Source organism: Sciurus vulgaris, assembly GCF_902686455.1.
Source record: "Sciurus vulgaris genome assembly, chromosome: 7".
Lineage (NCBI taxonomy): Eukaryota > Metazoa > Chordata > Mammalia > Rodentia > Sciuridae > Sciurus > Sciurus vulgaris.
Window position 1 is genome coordinate 134,979,517 of NC_136467.1, and position 27,166 is coordinate 135,006,682.

At 37.8% G+C, this 27,166-nt stretch overlaps 1 protein-coding gene across 10 annotated transcripts in view; it reads right to left on the reverse strand.

Annotated features, from left to right (window-relative positions):
• Positions 1 to 27,166, reverse strand: part of MYLK4 (myosin light chain kinase family member 4) — a 104,915-nt gene that overhangs the window by 63,587 nt on the left and 14,162 nt on the right. For 6 of the 10 annotated variants that reach the window (XM_079148403.1, XM_079148406.1, XM_079148407.1 and 3 more), the window contains exon 2: positions 15,214 to 15,484. In XM_079148403.1, coding sequence (XP_079004529.1) covers positions 15,214 to 15,484 — 271 coding nt within the window. Of the gene's footprint in view, positions 1 to 9,502; positions 9,885 to 15,213; positions 15,485 to 17,367; positions 17,585 to 27,166 lie in introns of those variants that run through there. The other 4 variants (XM_079148405.1, XM_079148410.1, XM_079148408.1 and 1 more) reach the window with 4 other exon arrangements.

The window sequence follows — 27,166 nt, forward strand, 5'->3', positions numbered from 1 at the left end:
ATTCTGCTGTATAGAGCCCAGCCCTATACATTACCTTGAATATTTGAAATAAGTATATTAATCATGGCTCTCACTTCTAAGATTTCAAATATGAAATTATACATAAATATATTCATAACTAGTGCACATATGAGAATGGACATATCTCATGTGAAGGATACAAAGAAATAAGAAATGATCCCCTGAGGACAGAACTCCAGCTGTTTAAGAGTGAAAGAGTTTATCTGTGAAATAGTGATCACTACCAAAGGGTCACACCTGGTACAGGGTATTTGCCACAAAAACTAGGGAGCTCAGATTAGAATTGAGCATGGTGGGATTTGAACCTGACCTTGAATGATTTTGAAAGCCATAGAATAGAGAATAAACAAAGATGTGTGGAAAAATAAAGAAAGAGGAACAGAAATTAAATTGCGAGATCATATCTCTGTGCCAAGCACAGAGCCGCTAGCTCCCAGATAGATTACCTAATTTAACCCCACCCACAATAATCCTGGAAAGTTAGCATTATTAGCTAATTTGATGAACCAAGAATTGAAACTCAGAGAAATGACTAATGTCACACAGCTGGTAAGTATTTGAATTGGGGTCTATGTGACACCAAAGTCGATAATCAGTCCACGCTAAACCTGCATTCCCCAAAATCCACCTTATAGCTCCCTAACACGTTAATCATGAGCCAGAAAACAGAAGAATTTATTGACCAAATAACTTTTGAAAGCTCGTAGAATAAGTAACACTAATAATGTTGCAGATATGAGTTAACCTTTATTAACTGTTTCCCATGAACCTGGTTAAAAGGGGCTTTATTTTAGTTGCAGTTTTATTTTTTTTTTTTAACAGAAACCTTCTAGAGTCTTCAATAATCTAACCTGCACTGAAAATGTCTAATATTATGTGTTGTGGAAATAATATTAATATCCTACATAGGATAATAGTGATCATGAAAAAAATAATATTAAAGTAAAATAATTGAACATAAACCCCAATGGTATTCAAGTATGTGTCTTTATCTTATGGACTTTAATATGTCTATGAACATGAATAAGATGACTAACTAGTGCCAAGATCATAGATGTGAATATGCCTTAGGAAATCAAAAGAATTAAATGAATTTTACATGGTGGGATCTTGTTATTTGATGTGCATAAGAACCTAGCACATAGGCTGCATAGAACATGAGACAAGAGAGTCTTTTTATTCTATTCAACACCCACTACTCAAAACGGCACAGGAACCAGTTAATGCATGGCTGTTCTAGTTTAAGAACTAGACATTAGGCCTGATGACTCTCCATTCTTCCTTTTACTCCTGGCTAATTCCATTAGAATATTCAGGTCTGTAACTATCTCTATGTGACCTCCTGATCTTGGGACCAGTGATAGGTCTCAGAGAACAAAGAGGAAAGAAAGTAGAGAATGTAGTTCCACTGTGCTATCTCCCAGCTAGGCAAGTCAGGTCTGGCCATTTGATATTTGAAATATTAAAGGACAAAGGTTCTAGACAGGACACCAAAGAAATCTATCCTTCCACTTTTGTTATGTGATGATAGTAAAGTTTTAAATTTTTATAAACCCTCCATCTGTTTGAACTAGCTGTGTATTACCTGGCTCTCAAAGCATATTGAATAGTGTGTGTCCAATAAAATAATTAATTTCTGCCTTGTCTCATGTTCCACGAAGCCTGTGTTGCTAGATTCTTATGCACATTAAATAAGATGATTCCACTATACAGCATTTGCTTAATGCTTTGGAGTTTCTAAGGCATGGTCACATCTCTGATCTTATCCATTCTGGACTGAAATAGAGTTCCTTTATCCCTCTTCGTGGTGTCTGATGACCACTCATCTTAAATGATGGTGAAGGAAAATAACACATTTTGCCATCTTTCTAGTGGGAATGACAAAAAGAGATCCAAGACAAGAAGAGACATGCAGAACTGGTGTCCAACAGGATGTAATGGGGCAATGCAGCATCAAGATGTGTAAGAATTCCAGCCTAGCTGCCTGGGAAACTGGCAAAATCCACCCACTGAAAGAAAGGCATGAAAAGACATGAAAGGAGTGAAAAGCCCTGGCAGGAGAAATGTCCTTCAAGAAAGTAAATCTGTGGGGCTCTGAGAAGAAAAGAGATCAGGCCCCACAAAAAAGATGCCCAGAGTTGGGCAAAAGTTTGGTTGCCCTTAATAGTAAAAGCTGGGACTGGGGTCAAGGTAGCTCAGTGGTAGAGCGCTTACTTAGAATGTGATGCCCAGCACAGGAAGGAAAAAAATTAGCCTCAAACCATAACGTCACTGTGACCGCACTAGCAGTTACAACTTCTCCCCACTTGAGGTCGCTGTGAACTCGCAGTTCCAGAGAAAAACAGTCTGTGCTAGGACAGAGACTGGACTTTTTAATGTCTGGCTGTGTCTACATAAAGAAAGCCAACAGACAACGGAAACAATTACAGAATTTTAAACACTTCAAATGATGTGAAGACACAACTATCCTTGGAAAATTGATAGTGATAACAACTTGTTTTCAAATACATTTCTTAAAATTTTTAAATCACTATAATAGTGGACACAGTCATTAGATATTTATTCAAACCCATAGAATGTACATAATACCAATAGTTAACCCTAATGTAATGTAGGACTGTCAATTGTAACAAATGTCCCACTCCAGTGAGGGATGTTGTTAGTAGAGGCTGTGCATGTGTGGGGATAAGAGGTATATGGAGTATCTCAGTACCTTCCTCTCAAATTTGCTGTGAACCTAAAAGTGCTCTAAGAAATGTTAAAAAAAAAAAAAAAAAAGAAAGAAAGAAAGAAAAAGAAAACAAAAACTCTTGTTAAAATTTCTACAAATAAACCTAAGTACCCGTTTCATCTGTTGAGCAAGCTAATCCATTCAGAAAGAAATAACGTGGTGAATATCACTGCACAACTTTGGGCAAGTTCCTAACTCACTAAGACTCAGCTAACTTATCTGTAGAACAGAGGTAATAATTCTACCAACTTTAAGTTGGGGCTGAGGCCAGGGTCAGGGCCATGGCATGGATTAACACACACTGCCTGAAAAGTACTCAACAAAGTGCCGGGAACACCATAAAGACAACATAAGCACTCATGGTCATCATTGTTATCCGTGGAGACAGGTAGGGGAGTACCTACTTCCTGAGGCTGTGACAAAAGTTTGTTGTTTTGTTTTGGGGTTTTTTGTTTGTTTTTTTTGCTGTGCTGGGGATCAAACCCCAGGCCTTGTGGTGTTAGGCAAGTGCTCGGCCACCAAGCTACATTCCCATTTGTAAAGTACTTTGAGTAAAGTGTGTCACATAGTGAGGTCTAGCTACACATTTGTCAAATAATGTAAGTAAATAAATAGAACTAGGTTAAAAGCATAAATCCTAAATACCTAAATACAGTTTTAAGAATGTCAAAGCTGGGACTGGGGTTACAGGGCACAGCTTTGCATAGCTGAAACCCTGAGTTCTATCCTCTGCACCAGGGGCTGGATATCATATCATTTCAACATGCTTATTCTAGAAGATTGGAAAGAAATAAGACTTAACACTTGTCATTATCAGTTTTTAAGTTTCCAGATACTTAGGGCTTGCCAAATTGTGTAACGGGGCCCCCTAACATAAAACATCTCTACTTAAAGGAAAAGAGTACTTCACAAATGGGATCCACATGCTATGTTGACTTTTTTTTTTTCTTTTTTGGTACCAGGGATTGAACCCAGGGGCGCTTAACCACTGAGCCACATCCCCAGTCCTTTTTATATTATATTTAGAGACAGGGTCTCACTGAGTTGCTTAGCACCTCGCCACTGGGATTACAGGCATGCACCACTGTGCCCGGCTCTAGTAGACCTTTTAAAGAAATGATCTTGCTGGGCACAGTGGTGCACATCTGTAATCCCAGCAGCTTGGGAGTTAAGGTAGGAGGATCACAAGTTCTAAGCTAGCCTCATCAACTTAGTGAGGGCCTAAAAAAAAAAAAAAAGAAAGAAAAGAAAAGAAAGAGAGAAATGATCCTGTTTCATCAGATTCTACCTCTTTTTAAAACCACCAGTGATCATTAAGTGCAATTGCTTGTGTCTGTGGGTTTCACATATTTGCCCTTTAAATTAGAGTTATTATTTGGCAGCTAGGATCAGCATCTGAACATACCAACACACTGTCTTACAAATAGTAAGGTGTGGTAATTATTCGTTGAGTACATTGATAGAGAATCTAGGGATAAAGATTTCGATGAATATTTACACTCTGATACAGGCCGATTAAATATATTTGTGAATTAAAATTTTATTTTTATGATTCATTTTTATACTTATTCCATATCCTAATTTCATTAGTTAGCATGAGCCTTAAACCTATAAGAAGTGTAAGAACAGGTCTAGTTTGCCTCCTTGTTCCTGGTGCATATTCAGAACACAAATACTGGAAGCTAGAGGTTAACTGGACAAGTCAGAGCCTGGGCTGGCACCCTCCTGGCTTCTGGTCTGGTAATTACCTTTTTTTTTTTTTTTTTTTAGAATTTCCTGACAGCTGGGCCACCGAAAGCCTATTCAACTTGCATCTGTCACAATTGGAGTCCTCTAATTGTGCTCCCTGCTGCTCAGAATCCCAACTCCCAAATTGAAGCACTCAGGGACTTGCCTGAAACCAGCATTCTTTAGTGGGGAGCCACTGAAACTAAGTAGCAGGGATACAGGTGCAAAGCTAGAGAGAGGTGGGGCCAAGGCATGAGGCCAGGGGGCCTGGCTGATGACTAAGTAGCCCTGAGAGGCTGACCTGCAGGACTCAGAGGGCTCTGGGTATTATGATCCCAAGCCTGGCCTGTTAGTTACTCTGCCAAGCCCCAGGGTGGGAGAACCTTGACAGCTACCACACAGTGAATTTTCTACCCATTCTGTAAAGAAGAAGACTGACTGCCCAAACAAAACATGTAAAAAGCAGCATTTTAGACTTGGATGAAAGAAAATTTCAGTTTTCGGAAAGGTTATTCCCTTGTTGTCATGAATCTTAGACAAGTCTATTTTCAACACTGCTGGACTTTCAATTTCCCCTTCAAAGAGGAATATGATAAACTGATCTCAAAGTTCACTCAAGTTCTATCCTAGGTCCCTCATCTGTGTGTGTGTGTGTGTGTGTGTGTGTGTGTGTGTGTTGTTGTTGTTGAACATCAAACTCAGAACATTGCACATGCTAAGAACATGTTCTACCACCAACCCATGCTCCAGGCCCCACAGTCCCTAATCTTTGAGTCACAACCTCTGCCCACAGCACAGATCTGTATTGTTCCCTTAGTTATGGTAAAGCAGTGACCTGCATGCATCCAAATCCCCAAGGGGGTAAAACTATGAGCCATGAATTATACAATAGATTTATGCGGACATTCAAACGAACATATATCATACTAATACCATCAATGGACCAGCAAACAAGGTACTTTTTCCCCTATTACAACTGAAAATGAGGACGAAAGAAGGACTAAAATGAGCACAAACTTCAAGGTGGCACCATAGGTTCCAAGGCTCTCTCTATAGGTAAGCAGACAAGAACCTGTGGATACTTAAGCAAGTAAGAGAACAAAGCACTGATAAGTATAACAATTATGGCCTTTTACATTTTACAAAGCACTTTCACACATACTGCAGTACTTTATTTGACCCCAAGAGCAACTGTGTGTAGCAACCGGGGCTGCAGAAAGGGACAGGCGCACACACTAGAAAGGGACAGGTGCACACACCGCTATGTCAAGAATGTAAAGAATTCCCCTGAGGAGGAAGACTGCAAGCCACAAGGACCCCAGTGGTCTATCTTTAACAGAATATCTAACCATGAAGCACGAAGCTGGGCAAGGTGGGGGCAGTCAGTGGTGATTTAGGGAGCAAGTTCAGGACCCACCATTGAGTCCAAAGTTCAGCTCCACTGCTCCTGGACTTTGGGCAGGGGAATTATCCCTCCAGTTGTCTCTAAAGATAACCACGCCGACCTCAAAGGCTGACAGACTTTAAATGCATCAGAATATGCACCCGCTCTGTGCCCTCCATGCCCACCCTTGCTTGGGCTCTTGCCACCTAAGCACCTAGCTGTTGCCAGATCCTCATAGGAACAGACTAAAAACACTTCAGACCAGAGCCTCTGCATCTCACCTTCTCCCCCCGGGGTTCTCTGGCATTGCTGCAGGACTTTCATGGGAACCCACATTTATGCATAGGCAACTGAAAATGCCACCAGGTAGTTATCCTTGATCAGTGGGGATGGTTCCTGGAAGATCAGCACCCTCTTCAGTCCCAGGGAGGAGTGCGACTCTGAAGTAATTGTGCCCAAGGTGGTCAGCTTAGCAATGACCTGGTTGGGGCTTCCTTCCTTCCCTATTTTACATGCCCCAGTCCCATGCCTGCTTCTGGAAGCCAATTCCCAAAAGAAGGACCTACACAAATGCTCTGGCCTCTGATTCTGCTTTCTGGTGACATGATGGAAACACAGGCTAGGCACACAAGATCTCTAAGTGAACTTTTCCTAATATCAATGTTCTGTAGTAAATGCTTTCTCTTATCAACTTTCTCTATCTGCTCTCTAGATTCCACTGCTGCCTGCTTATCACCATTTCCCTGGTCTGTGTCACTGTCCTCACATGGTAGATAAAGTGAGAAATAGAGGTGAAATGGTCAAATGCCAAAGAGCAAAGATCTGGAAATAGTTCCCAAATTTGGGTGGCCACCTGATCTGGTTGATATGGGACCACCTTATGACAGGGGATTTCAGGTGATTTAAGGTCAAAGACTAACAGACCACTTAAAATTTTATATCATATGCATATATTGTTGTGCCTTAGAACAATCTATTTTTGCTTTTGTTAAAAATGTTTTAAATGACTTGATATTTGAAAAATATTAATAGGAGTAAAGGTTGCAGGAAAATGCAATCATCCTTCATATCCTCAGGAGATTAGCTCCAGGAATTCCTCCAAAGTCCTTTATATAAAATGGTGTAGTAGTTACATACATCATAGGCATTTCCTCCTGTATGCTTTAAATTGTTCTGTATACTCTAAAAAACATTAACACAATGTAAATCCTATGTAAATCCAATGTAAATCCTTTTTAGGGAATAATGTCAAGGAAAAAAGTCTGTAGATGTTCATTACAGATGCATTTTTTTTTCTAATATTTTTGATTGGTGTTTGGTTGAATCTGCAGATGAAGAACCCATGGATACAAAAAACCAACTGCATAACAAAAATCATTAAGGCAATCTGTGAAAAGAGGAAGTCTGGAAACCACTAAAAATAAATGTACATTTTACAACCATCATGGCTTAGGAAAGTGGATAGAAGCAGAGTTTGGCTGACCGTATTTAGAAATTTTATTATCAAGTATGTTACCTCTTCTCTTACCAAGGAATACAGATTTGATTTGCAACATTTAAAACTTTGATTACACTGTTTTAACTTTTAGAAAAAATAAGAATATTTTTCTCATATTGCAACAAGTAACAGAAATGACATAAAACTATCATAATTTTATTCTGAAAGGGTAAACAACACAAGCATAAATATGAGTCATCTATTTTTTGGTCAAGGACACTGGGAGCTTTACATGTATAGGGTTTTACATATAGGGCATTGGAAAACCTTTCCATTACTATATGTCCTCCATGGGGACAAAGTTTATTCATATCACAAACAGAATTCTTTGATACCTCTATAAAAGACTAAAACTGCTATGCTTATAGAAATTTCCATGATATAGTTGCCCACATTTCTAAATAATCACTAGCAATGGGAAAAGCAAAAAGGATATGTTGTAAAATCTGATATGAGATATTTTCTTTATAGTTAAAGACTTGCAAAAACTTTTCTTTAAAAATATATACCCACAATACTCCTAAACACTTGTTGACCTCTTCATTGGGAAACACCAGTGCCCCACATTCTCACAGTTGGAGTGAATAACACATTTTTTTCCACTTGGGAAATGGAAGTCTCCATAGTATTTCTCATAGAAGAAACATAGCACTCCCCACTTATCTCCCATAGGAGATATGTGAAACAACCAAAAATGATTGACACATGGACAATAGGGACCACAGTGGAAAATATAGACTTAACCATGATGTTGGACTTCACCTAAAGGAAGGTATGACGTCTTATGATATCTTTTTCAAAAAAAAATTCTTCTGCTGTCTTTCTCCCATTGTTTTTATCTCCTCCTCAACTGAGATGGATCAGATGATAGATAAATCATTCCAAGGTTTGGCAATTCCTCTGGCAGTGAACTTAGCTCAGGGCCATCAGGGAAGCCAATTCCTAGAGCTCTGTCCTTCTCTGTCATCAAGAGGCAGAATTGGGTGGTTTCTCTTGGGATAAGATGTGAATGAAGCCTGTATACACAGGAATGGGGATATGTCACCCACCCCCACACCTAAAATCTTTTTTTAAACTGTTAGTCATGTATTACCAATAGGGGCAATAGTCCTCAAGGGGTTAAAATTGGTTCTCTGTGGAGAGAGGATGAAAACAATCTTCCTTCTTTTATGTATAAAGCACACATATACATGCAATACTGCTGCGCAGTGCATCTATGCTACAAAAATTTCATGGGGAGGGATGAAGCTATAGCTCATCAGCAGAACACTTACTTGCCAGCATGTGCAAGATCCCAGGTTCGATTCCTAGCACCACAAAAAATAAAATGCCTTTTTAAAAGTAGATAGGCAAAATTTCATGGGAGGAATCAATCAGGGGGAAAAAAGTTTGGGGACAGGATTAATTGGTAATGAAAAAAAAATTGAGAAACCACCTTGAACATATCTTCAAATAGGATGCCTCTTTGCTGTCATCTTTTCTAAAGTGCTTAGTATTGTTTTAAAAAATAATTTATCATATGCTAATTGATAAAAGAATTAATGATGTGGAAAGATCTGTATCCCCAGACATGAATACCTCCTCTTGGAAAGTGCCAAGATCCTTAAAATAGTAACTCCTTCTTTTTATTCTTCTTACAGAATCCTACAGTTTTCCTGACTAAATTCCATTCTTGGAATAGCTGGAGTATCACAAGAAAAGCAGTACGGGCTCAAAGGAGCACACATGGAAGGGGGAAGGAGCTCAGAAGGGCTTTTACTCTTCCAGTGCTGTTTGCAATACATTTCCTAAGAATAGGAAGAAGTTTTACTTTTTTTTTTTTTTTTTATTCATAACTAAGGCATAAAAGAAGGAGAAGAATGACATTATTTTTAGGCTCTCACACTCAAAAGTGATCACCGACTTTAATAAATAGTAGGCATGGCTACCTCGAAGTTCCCCAAAAGTGGTGCGATTGTTGGAAATGTTGGAAGGTGCCACATGCCACTATTATTATCCCTGCCCTTCTAAGACGGTAGTCCTGGGCAAGGATTCAGCAGGGCATGCATTCCATTGCCTCTGACAAGCAACACTCGGGGGCTGGAAGCATTCGCAGAGAATGACAAAATGAATCTGTCGTGGTTAAAAGGGAGTTTACTACCTGTATGTCCTCAAGAGCAGGCGCCTGCCTGTGACCTCCCCGTGTCATCGCCGCCCGGAATAGGCGCCAGAGGACTGAAGACGACAGAAGGCACACGCTACCTACGATCCAGACGCCTTTTCTTCTAAGTGTTGAGTCCATTCTCTGGGAGCAGCTGTGAAGTTCCCTGGCTCATAGGCGCCTTCCCCGCCCTGATCTAGCTCCACCACTTTCCAAGCACTGTCGCTCCCTGCTCTGCTCTGAGGAGTGGGTATCCCGAATTGCAGAGGATTCCTGTGGAGTCTCCGGTTACACCATCTACAAATATTCTGCCTCTTTAAAAGGAAAATATGATGACTTTGAGTGACAGATCCAAAACAGGTGCAGAGGCTGAGGGAGACCTGCTGCTGGCTATAACGAATGCCAATGCGCATGCGTTTGTCCCCAGTTCAAGGACTAGTAGCTGCACTGTAACTCCTGTCGGCTGCCTGGGGCTGGGCCACCGCCAGCTCGGCAGCTTTCTTCTGCCCTTGTCAGGTGAGGAGCAAAGAATGGGGGTGGAGAAATGCAACTTCGAAAATCACAAAACCTCCACCCTCAGCCGTGCTATTTCAAGATCTAAGTTACAGCCACTATGGATGCCGCTGGTGGTTCAATTTCATAGCAGTTGGTCAGGAAATGCCACCAGGTATTAAACCCACCATCTGCAATCAAAATAGGGAGATTCATGCTTTACTTCAACCCACTCTATCCTTTTGCACATCCTGTTGATAAATATTTTATTCTGTTTGGTCTTTGGAGTGTTGGTACCAGGCCTTTTAAACATTCCATGGATTACAAGGTCTGCTTCTGCTAGGGTTGTCCTTATTTTCTACTCTGCTGGCTGGGATATGGAAGATTTTAAAACTTGTTTTTTAAAAGAATTATTCCTAACTAAGGAAGAGTTTTAAGCACAAATCAATCAGGGTTAAGGTAAGTTTTTAAAAATTGATTTAAAAGAGTGGATGAGGCAAAGGGGAATAAAGGGAAGGGGTGGAAGATAGGAATAGGAAAGAGTGGAAAGAATCTGACATAACTTTCCTATGCTCATATGTGAATACACAACCAGTGAAACACATCATGTTCAACCACAAAAATGGGATCATAATTAGAATAAGTTATACTCCTGTATGTATCATTTTCAAAATACACTCTACAGTTGTGTATTTCTAAGAACAAATAAAAACATAAAAAATAATAATTATAAAAAAGAAGAGTCCTATAATCACGGTTGTGGAGCCGTGGTCCACCGTGATATTTTTGTAGGAGGGTCATCCTCGCGCTGGTGTTCAACAGTTTTTGTACTTGGGACCATGTCTTTTGGGTAGAGGGCAGAAAAATCGGGATATACAGGAAGGTGGGGAAAACCAAGGGACTAGAAGGTGGCCATAGATCATCTGGGGTATATAAAAAGCAGGTTCATGGACTGAGGATATAGCTCAGTGGTAAAGCACTTGTTTAGCAGCACAAGGCCCTGGGTTCCATCCCCAGCACTGTGAAAACAACAAACGAAAACAAAGGAAGCAGGATGCATATAGTATACCTAGGAAGGTAATGAGAAGCAGACAGAGCTGAATGATTGTCTGAGAACATTACTTGGCACTTGTGTTTTTTAATGAGCAAGTAGGAATGCCAATAGGGATGTATGTGTGCCTTGTGTGGTATATGTGTGTAGAAGAGAGAGGGGGGGATTACACTAAATCTGAAAGCTATTTACTTAGGTACTAGAGAACTTACAAAATTAAATCTTGGGGTTAGGGTGTAGCTCAGTAGTGGAGTGTGCAATTAGCATGCTTGAAGTCCTGGGTTCAATCCCCAGAACAAAAACAAATAAGTGAATTTTAAAAAATAAAAGAAAATCCCTAGATCTGATGGAATAAAAGCACTACTAATTATAGTTATGAAAGCTATATATCATTCTTAATGTAATGGTGTATACATAGGGGCTATTAAACTCATCATTCAGGTATGTCATATTAATTGCTTTTTTTAGATTTACTTGATCTCAACATATACGATGAATGTTTGCATCTAGTTTATTATTGCGTATAGTTAATGGCTGAAAACTTTTTGAAAAATTCAGTCCCTTATTCAACTTCCTCACATGCAAGACCTTCTTTTGAAAGAGTGTTGTGGAGACCCTCAAAGGAGAGAAGGCAGGATTGTACATAGGCTTAGGAGTGTAAAGCCTAGGCTTTATTTTGAAGTGGATAAAGGGGAGCTATTGAAGATTTCAAAGAGGACATAACCACCTTCACTTGTGCAATATCTTGGGTGTGAAGCAACAGATGGAGAGTCAGGCTGAGGTGATGCAAAAGTGATCACTACGGGTGCTGGGGGTGATATTTAAAGTTGAGTGTCTGTAGGTTTGGAGGAAGGCAGAGCTCATGCCTGTGGGATGGAGGGAGAGGAGGAAAACACAGCATGTAAGGGAGGGGGGCTCTGCCGTGGCTTCATTCTCTGGGCAGGTGATCAAGGAGGATGACCATCACTCCCTATTTATCCCTGCATCCTCTTTTGGGGAGGGGCCTTAATACCCTCCAAATGTTTTAATTTCGAATCATGGTAGAAGCCAGAAAGGAGGGAGAAAAACATGAACAGAGCCTTTTGGCAGAGGGCTAGATGTTCCTCTTTCAGTAGTAAATGCTTTTAAAATTCTACACTATATGTAGAAATTAGGTGAGTGTGAAATTCTTTGAAATATAACAGAATGAGAAAAGTCATTAGAAAACAGAATAAAAAGGAAAGCAGAAAAATTAAAAAACAAAATTAAAACTAAAAACAATTAATTTTTTAAGTAGAATACATAGTATTTAATAAATTCAACCAAAAAAAGTAGAGGAAGAGAAAGAAGTGAGTTAAAAATAAAGTCAGTAGAGGAAAAATAAATGAAATAGAAAAATTTAGTTAAGAGCAGAAAAAGAATATGAATCCAAGTTTTATCCAACTATTTTAAACAAATAGAGTTTGTTAAATTTATACATGATTTTTCCACAGTTGGTTCTGGAGATAGTCTCTTCTAGAAAGGAAATATACTCCAAGCTTCTAGAACAAAAGCTTTCATGTCACCAGAGTGTCTGGAATTCAGAACAAATTCTTTTCAGCAAAACCAGTGAATGTTTCTACTACAATTAGTAATGCTAATCTTTTCAGAGAGAGAAGAGATAAAAGAGAAAGAGGAATAAGAAAAGAAAGTTGATAAGCTTTTTTTTTTTTTTTTTTTTTTTTCTTAATAGTCCCTGGAGAGCAAAGAGTGGTATGGTAAAGATTTACTGCAGCCCAGCAGAAGATGGAGACGTGTTAATCCAGCTCTGTCTACATACCTGAAGACATCCGAGCTGCTGGAATGGCCTTCTCCTCCCACCCGCTGCCAGGCCTGCTGGCCACCCTGCACCACCCTGACGGGACCTTGGCCACCACAGGAAGGAGAAAAGCTATCAGCCTTCAGCACATGTACCCATCCATTCTCCACATGGCAAGAGAGAGAGACTGGGAAATTTACTGCTGACATCTCTGGGCTTTTTTCCATTTACAAATAAGAAACTGAATGGGACATAGAGTGTTCCATGTCACTCCTTCCCACCCTCTGCACAGTACCAACTGAAGGATGGAAGCCGGGTAGCCCGGGTCACAAAAAGGAAGAGAGACTTCTTTTAGGGTTTCTGCAGACTCCATATTCTCAATCTTTCCCTCAAAAATATTCTAAAAAAAAAAAACAATACAACTTCTACATCATTGATTTCTAACGTTCTAGAACCGTTGTTAATCATAAAAGTAAATCTTCCCAAAAATGTTTATGGTCCAACTTAAATATTATCTTACTCTTAAAAGACATTTACTTATTTGTGAAAATTATATAACAGAACTTGGAGAAAAGCTGAACGTGAAAAATAATCAAAATCATATAAACTATTGCAATTACTTGATGATTTCAGTTATGCAAAGTTATACAAATAGACTTTATCTTTCATTTCCTACAGAAATTCATGAACAGAAAAAAATAATCCTGCTTCTTTATTTGTACTGTTAACAGCCCCGATCAGAAAGTCTTTCATTTATCACTTAAATTTTGCTCGTGGAAATTTCTTCTTGTTCTATATTGAGCAATATATTAATTAGCTGGGTACAGAAGCGCACACCTGAAGTCTCAGACACTCAGAGGTTGAGGAGGAGGATCATTTGAATGCCAGAGATTGGGACCAGCTTGGGCAACACAGTGACACCCCATCTCAAAATTTAAAAAAGAAATCTCATGGGGAAGATGGGGTTTTCCAAAAAATATGTTTTACTATAACTCATTTCTTCCTTACAGCACATTTTATTATTCTTAACTCACAGCAAAATACCTCCTAGGGCTGTTATATACAATATCTCTATTTCAGCCATTATTTTGTTGTTCAAAATGCCCTTTCCACCTGAATGGTGTTTTTTGAACAGTAGCTGAGTAAAGAAGAATGTTTTCCAAACCTGTCTAACAAGAAACTTGCTCAGATTATTAGCAACAATGATTCCCGGCCCTCATCCAAAATGCAGAATTCACTTGAATAGACCTGTTTGTTTCTCTAACACTTTTGATGTCTATTATGTCTCAGCAACTGGGTAAGTGACTGAGGATGCACAATGTGGTCCCAACCTTCAGGATCCCTGTCTGGGAAAGATATAAATACATTCAAAAGCCTTGTGGGTGCTAGGAGAAGCACAGGCAAAGTGCAATGAGGCCCACTCTGGGCCAGGAGCTGCACTTCAAGGGATGATGAATGGAAATTGACTAAGATAAGGGAAGGGAGGAAATTGCTTCTGCTGCTGCTGTTGCTCTTATTATTGCTGGCTAGCGTTTATTAAATGCTTACTGTGGGGCTGGGAGTGTAGCCCAGGGGTAGAGTGTGCTTAGCATGCTCAAGGCCCTGGGTTTGATTCCCAGCATCACCAAAGGAAAAAAATAAATAAAAAGGAAAGCAAAGACATGCTTGTTACAGGAAAAGTATTTTGCTGAGTGATTTAGGTGTCATCTCACTTAATTTTCACAACAGCTATCATCTCATTATTCAGATGAGGCAGCTCCTTGGTTGAATTTAGTAACTCACCAAAGAACACTCAGAACCCTCGTTCTGCACAGCAGAGGACACAGGGTTCCACAATCGTGCCATCAGTAAGTCCTGCTTGTCCCTTCTCTGGACTTCACTATCAATAGCTCTACCCCTTGGGGAGCTCAAGGTCTTCAGGAAATTAGAAACTTCTTCTGTAGAACAATTGTGGTCCTCATAGTGCTTCTCTGAATCTCAAGCCCAAATCCATCATTTTGAAGGATTCTTCTTCAAAGTGTGTTTCCACAAGTTCCTTTAATATATATACTTGGCAGGGGGTGGCTGAGGATGGAACTCAGGATCCGCTGCACGCTAAGCACTCTCTCTACCACTGAGTTACAGCTCCAGCCCCCATGACTTCCAAGTCACTAGCCATAAGGTAAAAATTCATCTTCAAAGCCTTCCTAATTGTTAACCAAACTCAACTGAACAGTTTAACAGTATTCTCAATGAAACAAAATGGGAACTTGCCTATTTAAAAACTTTCCTTAATCCTATATACAGGTAACAACAGAATTTGAAAAGGGTCAAATAAATGTCTCCACCTGACATTTTTTAAAAAACGATAGAACTGGTAACATTTAGAAGACTACATCAGCACATAATTACCTCATTCTTTCCAGATCTTGGATCCTCTTCGCTGGGTTTTTCTTCCAGAAAGCATTTCACTTTCTCAACCTCTTCCATACAGTGAAAAAAGGCCATTTTCTCCAGCCGGTTGCTGCTGTAACATGTGTTGATTTCTTCCAGCCTCTTCACTTTTAGCATCTTGGTGGTGAGTCCAATTAAGCTACTGCCTGGCATGTGGCTTTCACCTCCCTCTGTCTCCGATTTGTAAATCAAGACACAATCGTGACTTTTCAATGCTCCCTTCTCTTGACTGTTAAAAAAAAAAGAGAAAGAAACCAATAAAATTTTCATCATTTATTCACATATCAGCTTCCTCGGGAACTGATCAATGAGAATTTGAAAGTCTCTTCTATTTAAACTGGAGAGAAGATCCAAAATTGGGAAGAGAAATGCTAATATTCATATTGAGTTTTCATTACTGCAACTTTTAAAGCAAAACTTTTTTTTTCCCTTTTTCCTACAAAGAGTAAGAAGCAATCTCAAGTTCAATTGGGTGACTATGTTATTGATCTCATTGCGTGAAATGAGGTGCATATTATGGGATGGTAAAATACCTCACCCAAATGTTTTCCTGGCGTATTTTGAGTTGGTTATTTAGAAAAACTGCAGACATCTGTAAACATGGGAAAGGCTGTGAAAAGCTGTCCTTTTATAAAAAGGAATGCACACACCTATCTGTATTAGTAAATAGCAAATCCAGACAATAAATTCTGATATCTCCCCCTTACTGTCCAGCAAAGATCTATCCACAGGAAGAAGAGATGGAGGCTCTGGCACCTGGGCCATGTGGAGATGACCATAGGTGAATGTTACCTGAAAGACTCCACTTGCATCACAAGACAACCCGGCTTGCTGTATAGGTCTTCCTCCAACCTTCTGCAGACTGACTCAAGAAGCCCAAGATCCTATCCCTTTAAATTCTATGTATGAATCACATTCTTTGAGTCCCAATCTTGCTCGCTCTAGGCATGTAATAAATTGTGTGGGTTTTTTTTTTTTTTTTTTTTTTGCGTTGATCAGTTTATTTTATAAACTGAAATTATCAAATTTAGGTTATCAAAAGTATTCTTTTTAGAGGAAAAAGAATAAATGTATAATATAACTTCCCTACAATATTGAATGGCCAGTTTAAATATAAAATATAAAGAATTTTGGACAATAGGGAGGGAGGGTTTGCTCCTCATGTTCCTGCAAAAGGACTTACTAAATAAGAGGTCTCTCCTGCTTCCCCCGGGAATTTCGACTCCCTCTCTGGAGAGAGTTCCACCAAATAAATCTTTTTCCAGAACTCTTCTCTTTGCCTATGTCTTTTTTTTTTTTTTTTTTTTTTTTTTTTTTTAATGATGCTGGGGGTTCAACCCGGGGACCGACGTATGCTAGACAAAAGATCTACCACTGAGTTACCCCCTTTTCCTTCTGCCTACATCTTAAAATATTTAGTGTTTATTTTTAAAAAGAAGTTCATTTCCATACAGCACTCTCATGTGGAGAAGATACTCAGAAACCTTTCTTTGCATCTTTGACAATGGTTATACACTGAGGAGTTCAGAGTTCTTGTGATTTTTAAAAAATACTTTACATACAAATTAAGTAATGCACATAACTACAATATTGCTGTGATTCTAAACACATAGTTGTATGTATCTATCTACACACCCCCTGATTATATATAGAGAGAAATACAGAGATTTGGATTGGTAGTGGTTTCCCTTGGCTAACTCCAGAGGCCCCCTGCTGGAAATTTGAAAATTACTTCTTTGAGCTTTTTCACAACTTAAAAAGCATCCATAATCTCCTCCCACTGAAACTTTTGTCTTTCATTTTTGCAACTCATTCAGTAAAATAATAAGCTTGAGTCCCAAAGTATTTTCAGTTTGGTGCTTTACAAAATTTGATGCGTGTCTGTTCTAAGACAAAACTATAACTAAAATATAATGTCTAATTGCAGATGGTACTAAAGCTGGACTAGGAAGTCACATAAAAATTAACATATTAAAAGAAAAGCTTAGGTTCCAGTTATTATCATTTGGCAAAGAAATATTACACAGTTAGCTTTATATGAAGTTTGGTACCACTTGTTATTTAAAGCAATATAAAGAGATTCAAGAGATAACAATAAACAAAAACAATTACCATTTATAGGAAGACATCATAGAGTTTGAACCGCGACACGTGCAGAATGCAAGTTCCACCAGATAAAGGGAAGGTTTTTAGACTTCAGATTGATCACAGAACTCTCTGGTAAAAGTCTTTACTCTCAGTGAGTGGAAGTCTTCTGAAAAGACAAGTGTCCACTACCAGAGGAAGTATCCTCTCTCTCAAATGCCACTTTGAGCCCCTGTTTAAACTAATATGGTCCTTGATCTCATGTTGCTCAGCTGTTGCCTTCTTAGTCAGATGGGGAAGAATATTAATTTTAGACACCAGGCTTTTCAAAGCCAATGGCTCCATTTCAGAGGTCAGGTAAGGAGAGGATGAACTGGGAACACTGGATGAAATATCACCTTCACCTTTCCCTCTCCCCAGTGTGGCAATACTCTCGGAATTACAAAGCTGGATTTGCCCTTGGCGATCATATGCCCCTTTCAGACTCATGATTAAGTGCTTGTTCCCAGCTGGCAGGATTCTAGGCGTGGGAACCCACAGCCACATGCACATTCATTATGGTAACTGTGAACACACCCAACTTCAACACAGGCTCTTCTAAAAGCACGTGGCAAGGTGGTTTTAATTTTCTCAATCCTTAAAGGTATTTGCAGTGTCTGCAGCTGTTTATGCTCTAGGGGAAGTCAAAGACACAGGCATCTAGGTAGGTATGAAGAACAGGCATAAGCTTTTTTATAAACTCTCCTGACAAGTCCCTGCTGCAGACTCAGAAGAGGGAGTTAGTGTGAGAACAATTACCTGCCAGGTTCTAATAGTAGTGCATAAGACTTCGATTGCCTAGAAACTGGAATTAGTGCTATAGATAACTGTCCAGTTTCAGGGCACAGGCAATTGTCACCTTTTATTTGTAGCCTTTGCTGACTCCTCTACGTCCCATCCCAACACCAGCCTCTGACGCTCTTGTTTTTTAAAAAAGTTTTCCTTTTTAATTCAGATCAATGTATCCCATGTAAAATAAAAATAGATGTTTTCCCTTTTAAGCAGTTTGAAAGAATTATAGCTGAACCTTTAAAAAAAAAACTGTTATATTTTGTAGAGTTAAAAACAACTATGCTCTCCAGGAAGAGTAACTAAGCAGAAGTATATATTTGTAAATAATAAGTTATTTTCACAAAATTATTGTGAAAAGATGGAACAGATTTGAGGTTACTAATGTTTATAGGCGTTATTAAATTATGTAATGGGACAAATCTCCCTACCAGAAGAAAGATGTATGTGGCCACATCCTCTGCCCAGACCATTAAAACAACAAAATCAGAATTTCCATCCCCCTTGGCTCCAGCAAACCAGCCACAGGCTCCAATTAGCCAGAACACAGTAGAATCTGCTCCTTTGCTTGCTTTAAAACAAACAAATAAGGTTCTTATTTTTATAGAGCTGCAGAAAAGATAATTCAGAGAGTTCAGAGTAGTTCAGAGAGTTTCCCTATGCCCTGTATGTGTTTTCCTTATTTTCAACATCTTATGTTGGTATAGTATACTTGTCCCCATTAATGAACCAATGTTGATACATTTCTATTAAGTAAACTCAATACTTCATTTTCTTTTTCTTTTTTTTTTTTTCCTCCTCATGTCCCTTTTCTGTTTCAGAATCCCATGCAGGCTTCCACATTACATTTAGAATAATAGGATCTATGATGGATTGGATATGGGGAGTGAAAGGAAGACAGTGGACAAGGATGTTTACAATTTTCTCCTCAAGCACTTGAAGGATAAAGATGACATTAACTGAGATAGAGAAGGCTATGGGAAGAACAAATTTTGAAAGAAGGTCGGAAGCTCAGTTTTGACAAGCCCATTAAAGCTTCAAGGTGAATAGGTTTGGAAATAGAAATCTGGAGCTCAGGGGAGGATGTCAATTAGAGGTAAATTTGGAAAGTCATCCACATATGACATTTCCATGCACAATAAGTCCTCAATAAATACTTGTTGATTAATTACTAGAGAGAATGATCTTTGAATGTGTATTTGTCCTAAAAAAGAAAAGTCACAACTGAAAAAATTCATGCTTCTTGAATTCTAAAATTCAGTGACAATATTCTGGTATATCACACTGTCCCTGGCTTCTGAAGGCCTGGAGGATAAGCTGACTGGAACAATATTTGACCACAAAACAACCCAGGCATTGCATGCATGCTTTTTATGGTCTATCTTTATAACCTCAGGACCCCAAACACCTATCCATAAAATATTCTGAATGCCTCAAAAAGCTCTTATGCCCAGAAAAAAATTGTAGTAAGGCTATGAGCAGGTCCAGTAATACTATTCCACTATTTCCATCATATTTTGGAGTTATACATCTTTTGTAAATACTAACATAAGGAAATAGTATTTCACAGAGCCATGGAAAGAGTCCCTTGATTCTTTTCAAGGGACATTTCCATTAGCTGATTAAAAGAGAATGCTGTCAAAGGAGTCACACAAATAGGAGTGGCTAACAGCTCATCTACGGCTTGGCATTCAAACCAGCCAGATAATGCTAGTCGTTTCTGTTTATGTACCACTTTCTGAGTGTTTCCAGAACAACAAGACCTGTGAGCATTTACTCACAAAAGTAGAGCAATTGTCACAAAAACCAAAATGCAGATGCAATCCAAGTGATTTTTTCTTTTTTCTTTTTTCATAAAGTACCACTTTTTATCTTCTTTCATAAAGTACTACTGAATATGACCCACAAAAAAAAAATTGATAAATAGCACTTCATCAAAATTCAGAATGTTTGCTTTTATAAAGACATTATTAGGAAAATATAAAGACCAGCTACAGATTTGGAGAAAATACTTGGAAATTGCATGGTATATTCTGAATCCAGAATACCATGAATTCTTACAACTCAGTAACAGGATGATAAATACATCCCAATTTTAAAATTGGACAAAATATTTGAACAGACATCTCACCAAAGAAGATAGGTGGGTAATAAGCACATGAAATACATGTGCAAAAGTAGACATCACTAAGATGCAAATTAAAATGACAATGAATTAGCACTTACAATAAAAAATCACAGAGAAAAATCAAAAGTTGAGGAGGATGTGGAGAAATCAGAAAGGTTGACAGGAATGTAAATTTGTACAGGTGCATTGAAAACCGGTTTGGCAATTTCTTAAAAGACTGTTTCCTATATGATCCAACAATCCTTTTCCTGGACATCTACCTGAGACACGTGAAAAAATGTGAATACACAAACTCTTGTGCTTGAATGTTCATGGAAGCATTATTCACAACAGTCCCAAACTAGAAACCATTCAAAATTCCAACAGTTTGATAAATGAGCAAACAACATGGTATATAAGTACAAACAGAATACTGCTCAGCAAGAAGAGATACTGATGCTTGCTACTGACATGAAGTGGATTTAAGTAGAAAAGGCCAGAAACAAAGACCACATGCTCTATGATTCCATTTGTTTGAAATGTCCAGAGAAGGCAAGTCTAAAGACACAGAAAGGAGACTGGCAGCTGGCTGGGGCTGGGAGTAGGAACAGGGATTAACTGTAAACAAAATCTTATTGGGTGATATACTGTGATAATAATTATACAACCCATGAAGTTCCTTAAAGCTTGCTAAATTGCTAAAATGTACACTTAAGATGGATGAATTTTATGACCTATAAATTATTATTCAATAATGGCACTAAGAAGAAAGAAAACTCAGTAATACAACTAATAAAAATAAATAAACTTGCTAAAAGAAAAAAAGTGCTACTGAGCAGTTTGTGGCCAACTTTTCCAGGTGACTGAGGCTGGGATCCAGGGAGACATAAATCACACCCTGTACGTACCAGGTCACATGGGGCCAAAGAAAAGGAAGAGGAAATAGTGAGTGGAGAGAGTTTGAGATTCTCACATTTTTCTTCTGGTATAATACCATGTAATATAAAATTTTGTAATTAATAGAAAAATTAATGCAATTTAAAAATAACAACCTATGTCTTATTATCTGCTTACAGATAGGATACTCTGAGCAAGGACACTGTTACAAAATATCCAGACAGTCACATTTGATATTAGACCATCAACATTTCCAAGTGACAGTGAGTAAGTAGCTAAATATTGGGTTATAAAAAATGAGAAGTTCAAAACTCTCATGTGGGTCGAGGATGTCACTCAGTAGTAGAGTGCTTGCCCAGCATGCTCAAGACCCTGGGTTCCCTCCCCAGCATGAAAATGAACAAACCAATAAACATTCGAATTTTCACGCCTTAGGCAAGTATAAATTTTTTCTGTTCTTCTTCCTGTTTAGAAAAACAAACAAATAAAAAACAAACAAAAAAGATATTTTAAAAAAACAACATAAAAATAATAAAAGTATGGATGCAATCATTTTAAATGAATCTTTCAAAAATATTAAAAAATAATGTTTTAGTTTATTATTTTCATGGTGATTGCATTCATTGTTTATTGTAGAATGTAAATACTTGTCACTGAGTTAATGTAATGACTAGAAAATGGCACGTGATATTTCATTAGTAGCAAAGTTCATTATGAAAGTACTACTCACAGATAGGGATATGGAGGTAGGAAGGATAGTAGAATGACTCGGACATTATAACCCTATGTATATATATGATTATATGACTGGTGTGATTCTACGTCATGCACAACCAGAAGAATGATGTATATATGATGTGCCAAAATGCATCCTACTGTCATGTAATTAGAACAAATTTTTAAAAAGAACAAAAAAATGTGTAAATAAAATTCCAATGTGTTTACATGACTTTTATGTTATTTTCATTGAAATATTTCTCTTCCTCTACCTTTAAAAACAAAAACAACTTCAGGACTGCGGGTATAGCTTAATGGTAGAAAATTTGCCTAGCATGCATAAAACCCTGGGTTCTAGCTCAAGCAATAGCCAAACAAAAAATAAAATACCAAAACAAAACAAAATCCTTCAGGGCTGAGGGAGTAGCCCAGTAGTAGAGTGCTTACCTACCTTTGGGTTTGATTCCCAGCACAACAATAAATAAATAAAGTTTAAAAAAGAAAAAAAACTTCAAACGTAAAATCTGCAAGAATAGTACAAGGAATATCCATATACTCTTTATCTAGATTCACCAAATGTTACTGTTTTCCTCATCTGCCGCCTCTATTTTTCTCTGAAATTTGCAGATTTCATGAAACTTTTCCTCTAAATGCATGAGCATACATCTCCTGAGAATGAAGACACTTTCTCACATATAGAGATCCAGTCAAAATCTGATAGTGCATTTAATCCTCCTGCCCTTTTTTTTTTTTTTAAATCTCCTTCTATGTAATAGGGAAGAGTCACCCCGGTCTTTTTTCTTTTATTCTTCCTGACATTGGTATTTTTGCAGATTCCAAACTACCTCATAAAATCTCCCTTAATTGGAAGTGCCTGATTGTGTCTTCATGTTTGGAAGACACAACCTGCGGCCAGAAAACCACACAAGATATGTATCTTTCTGAGAACATCACAATAGGTGATGACACAGGTTGTCAGTTTGTATCATTATTAGTGATGCTAAATTTGGTTATTTGATGATGGTGGGGCCTTCCAGATTTTTCCAATGTAAATTTACCCTTTGCTGTTTTGCAACTGACCAGTAACTTGTGGTGATTTTCAGATATCCATCAGATTGTATTTTTAGGCTCATGTCCTTGCCTGAACTTAACCACTGAGCCACATCCCAAAACTTTTATTTTTTATTTTGAGACAGGGTATCACCAGATTACCTAGGACCTCATTAAGTTGCTGAGGCTGGCTTTGAACCCTTGATCCTCTTGCCCCTGCCTCCAGAGTTTCTGGGATTATAGGCGTGGCTCCTGCCTGAATTATTACCACAATGATTATGAAATGGTGATTTTCTAGTTCTAACATTTCTTCTACACTTATTAATTTGTATTCTTCTAAAAAGAAGTGTAATGTATAAAGCTGCTCCCCCGCCCACCAGGTCCAGCCATTTTGCCCGCCTCCCAACCACTTGTCAATCTGTGAATATCCTAGCTAGCTATTGTTCTCAGTCAGCTTGCAAGTATCCTTCTCTGATATTGGTCCCCTGTTAGCCCAGCGGAATTCAACTGTTTTACTGTAGCTTCCCCGCCATCTTCTTCCTTTCTTCTGTCTGTCCTACACACTTTTCTCTATCCTCCTGACTTTCTACTCCCTCTAGCCTGCGCCCCTTTGTTTCCCTTTCTTTTTTCCTCTCATTTTCACTCTTACCCTGCACAGGGTGACACTGTTTGCTTAATAAATTCCCTTATGTGATTTCCCGTGTCCGGAGTGGTTCTGTGGAAATTCCTTACAAGAAGAGCTTTCCTTTCTTCTCCTGAGTCTCTCATTTTATGAAATCATGAATTTTAAAAAAACCAATGCACACTTCCTACAGTCTTTTTTTTTTTTTTTTTTTTGCAGTGCCAGGGATTGAACCCAGGGCCTTGTGTTTGCAAGGGAAGCACTCTACCAAGTGAGCCATCTCTCCAGCCCCACCTATAGTATTTTGATGCTTGTATTGTTCCAATTGGTCAATGGGAGTGCCTTTGAGCTGGCTTCTACATACTTTAGGCTTACCACTTTTTTTTTTTTCCCCCTACTTTCTCTACTTTTTCACCTTATTTCTGCAATCTGCCATTTCTTCAAAGAGCCCTGGTTCATTTTAGAGAAGAATGGTATTTAGAAGTCAAGACCTGGGCACTAGGAGTGCACTTTTCTACTAGAGTGTCATTGTTTCAAGAACCTTCAGTGAACTGAGCTAGGAAATATATATATATATAAAAAATATATGCACATGTATATTTAAATATATGTTCATACTTATATTTCTAATTCTATTCCAATACCATAGGATTATTTCTGCCATTTCTTTCATTCCCCACATGTACTTCCCCCACTTTGATTCTTTTTTTAAAAAATTTTTTGTAGTTATAGATGGACAGAATGCCTTTATTTTATTTGTGATGTGGTGCTGAGGATTGAACCCAGTGCCTCACACTTGCTAGGCAAGCACCCTACCATTGAGTCACATGCCAGCTTCTCTCCCTTTGATTCTTTAAGACTTAAAATGAAAACAAAATAAAATCTTTGCTACAAGGTAAAACTCGTGCTATGGTTATGGCTGCCCATTCTACACAACTGTGGAAGTCCTAGAAGGCTCAAACCCAATTTTTAAAAATCCCATTCCATAGCATGAACCATCATTTTCTAGTTTTAGGAACTGGAAGAAGAGTATGTTTGTTTATATTTACCTTCTTGAGAATGCTTTTCTACCTTCTAAATTGGAAGTGGATTTCAGGAGCTAGAAGAAGCTTATGATAGTAACAAGGAATGAAATTACAGAAGTGTAAAGCTCAAGTCATGCTCTTCTGACCAAATGCTGGTCTGCTTCTCCCAAAGAGGGTAAGGTTCAGGAAAGAAATTTTCCACAATGAAAAACACTGCAGCAGAGAGCACATTAATGGTTGATGAAGATCTGGGTGAAAACCCCACATACTTTCTAGGATATGTGATTCACTCTGAAAGATAAAATTCTATTTTTAGGTAGAAAATCAATCAGGCTATTACATAATGGTTCATACCAAGTTGTTGACTTTTATTCCATTTGTTCAAAAATACCAAAGAATTTAAGATGCAAAAGGACCACTGCAGTTGGTAAAATGGTGAAAGGCATTAAAAGTCCCAGTTCTTACACAGGAAATATTTTCAGTGTAAATGAAACTTGGGGGTAGGGAATAGGACAGAGGGTATTCTCACACACCTGTTAGGAAGGTACGCTGTGCTAATCTTTATGGAAGGCAATTTGGCCATAACCTTTGACTCCCCAATTGCATTTCTAAGAGTTTTACCCCAAAGAAACAGAGTTGTCACGAAACATTATCTTTGAAGAAGATATCATCATGACACTATTTGTGATATTTAAAACACTGAAATAGAACGAAAATACAATAGTTGGTTAAATAGACATGGCATTCTCATACTAAAGAATGCGATGTGCCCATTAGTCATGTGTAGAAGAATATTTATCATGTTATTGCTAGGGGTAAAAGCGCAGATTATAAAATAGTATTTGCACTCAGTTTGAAATTTTAAAAAAGATATACTGCCAATATATTAGATGGATAACACAGAGTAATACATAGTTAGACAAATGTCACACAAGATTGTTACACCAAATATGTTTTGTGCTTTTCTAGAGCTACCAATTTTCTAAAATAAACATATATTTATTTTTCCATCTGAAAAGTGCCATTAAAACAAATTTATAAATGCATAATAAAGAGACTAGCCTAGGGGGAAACCCATGGGAGTTAGAGACAGATAGCTTAGGTTTGAATTTGAGATTCACTAACCGTAAATTCAAAACAGTTGCTCAGTCTTCCTAAGCTTCAGTTTTTCTCATCTGTTAAATAAGGATAATAACATTTACCTTATGGAATTAATGAGGTTTAAGAAATGAGATAAAAATGATTGATGCATTAGAGCAATTGGATAAATGGCCATCTTTATAGCTATTATTGATACTATTATTGTTATTAATATTACCAAATATCACCAAAAATAAAAGATTATAAGCTGCAAACTTTAGATTCTAAAGAAGAAAAATATTCCTGAGTATGTCAATTTTCTTCATCCACAATGCAAGAACACTTATCATTGGGACATATACATATGGGAAATGCATAACCTATAAGTATAGTTGAAGAAATAATTACAAACACCTGTAAAGCCTATAGCATATCACAACTGGAACACTAAGAGCACCCCTATCCCATCCCTTGGTCATCCTCCTTGAATTAACCACAAATCTTAATTTTGTATAATAATTTCCTTGATTTTCCTTGCAGTTTTAACTGTTACATGTGCTTCTGTAGCTTCTATAGCTTCAGTTTTCCAGTTTGAAATTTGTGTATGAATGTATTCATACTGTTGGTATTATTTTATATCTTTTTCAGTTCTAATTGTCTTTGATTTGCCATATCGTTGCATATAACTGTTTTCATTATTATCTAATATTCTACTTTGTAAATATTCCCAAATGCATATATTTATTCTACTATTGATGGCCATTTTGGTTGTCTTTAGTGTTGAGCTACTATAACCCTTATTGTGCATGCAAGATGTACATTTAAATGTACATAACAATGCACACTCCTATCAGCACCACAGGAAGGGTCCTATGCTCTGTATCTTTTTTTTTTTTTTTTTTTTTTTTGCGGTGCTGGGGCAAGCACCCTACCAACTGAGCTATCTCCCCAGCCCTGCTCTATGTCTTTAACACCATATTAATCTTTCCTAATCTAGTGGACGTGCAATAATCTTTAAATTTAAATTGCATTACTCTACTAAATGGTTGAAGATATTCTCAGATATGCACACGCTCTCACACACACCATTTTGATCTGCTGGTCTTTGTTTTTTATGAAGTGCATATTTAAGTTCTTTTTTGGTTTTTTTTTTTTTTTTTTTTTGGTAAATGTCTCATTTTTCTTATCACTATGTAGGAATTTTAATATAGTCTAAATGTTAATATAGTGATGTGTATTGTAGATGGCTTCTTTCTCTGTCTAGTATTTTCACTCTTTTTATGATCTTTTCTGATAGAAAAGCAGAAGCTGTTCATTTTTATGTAGTGAAATATACTAATCTTTTCCTTTATGGGGCTTTTTGGGGGGTGTCTTTTTGAAGAAACCTCTCCCCTCTTCTCCACCCTGAGATCATAAAGAAATTCTTCTATTTATTTTCTAAATACAGATTAGCTTTCATATTTAGGAGATGATTTTATTTATTATGATATAAAATAGGTC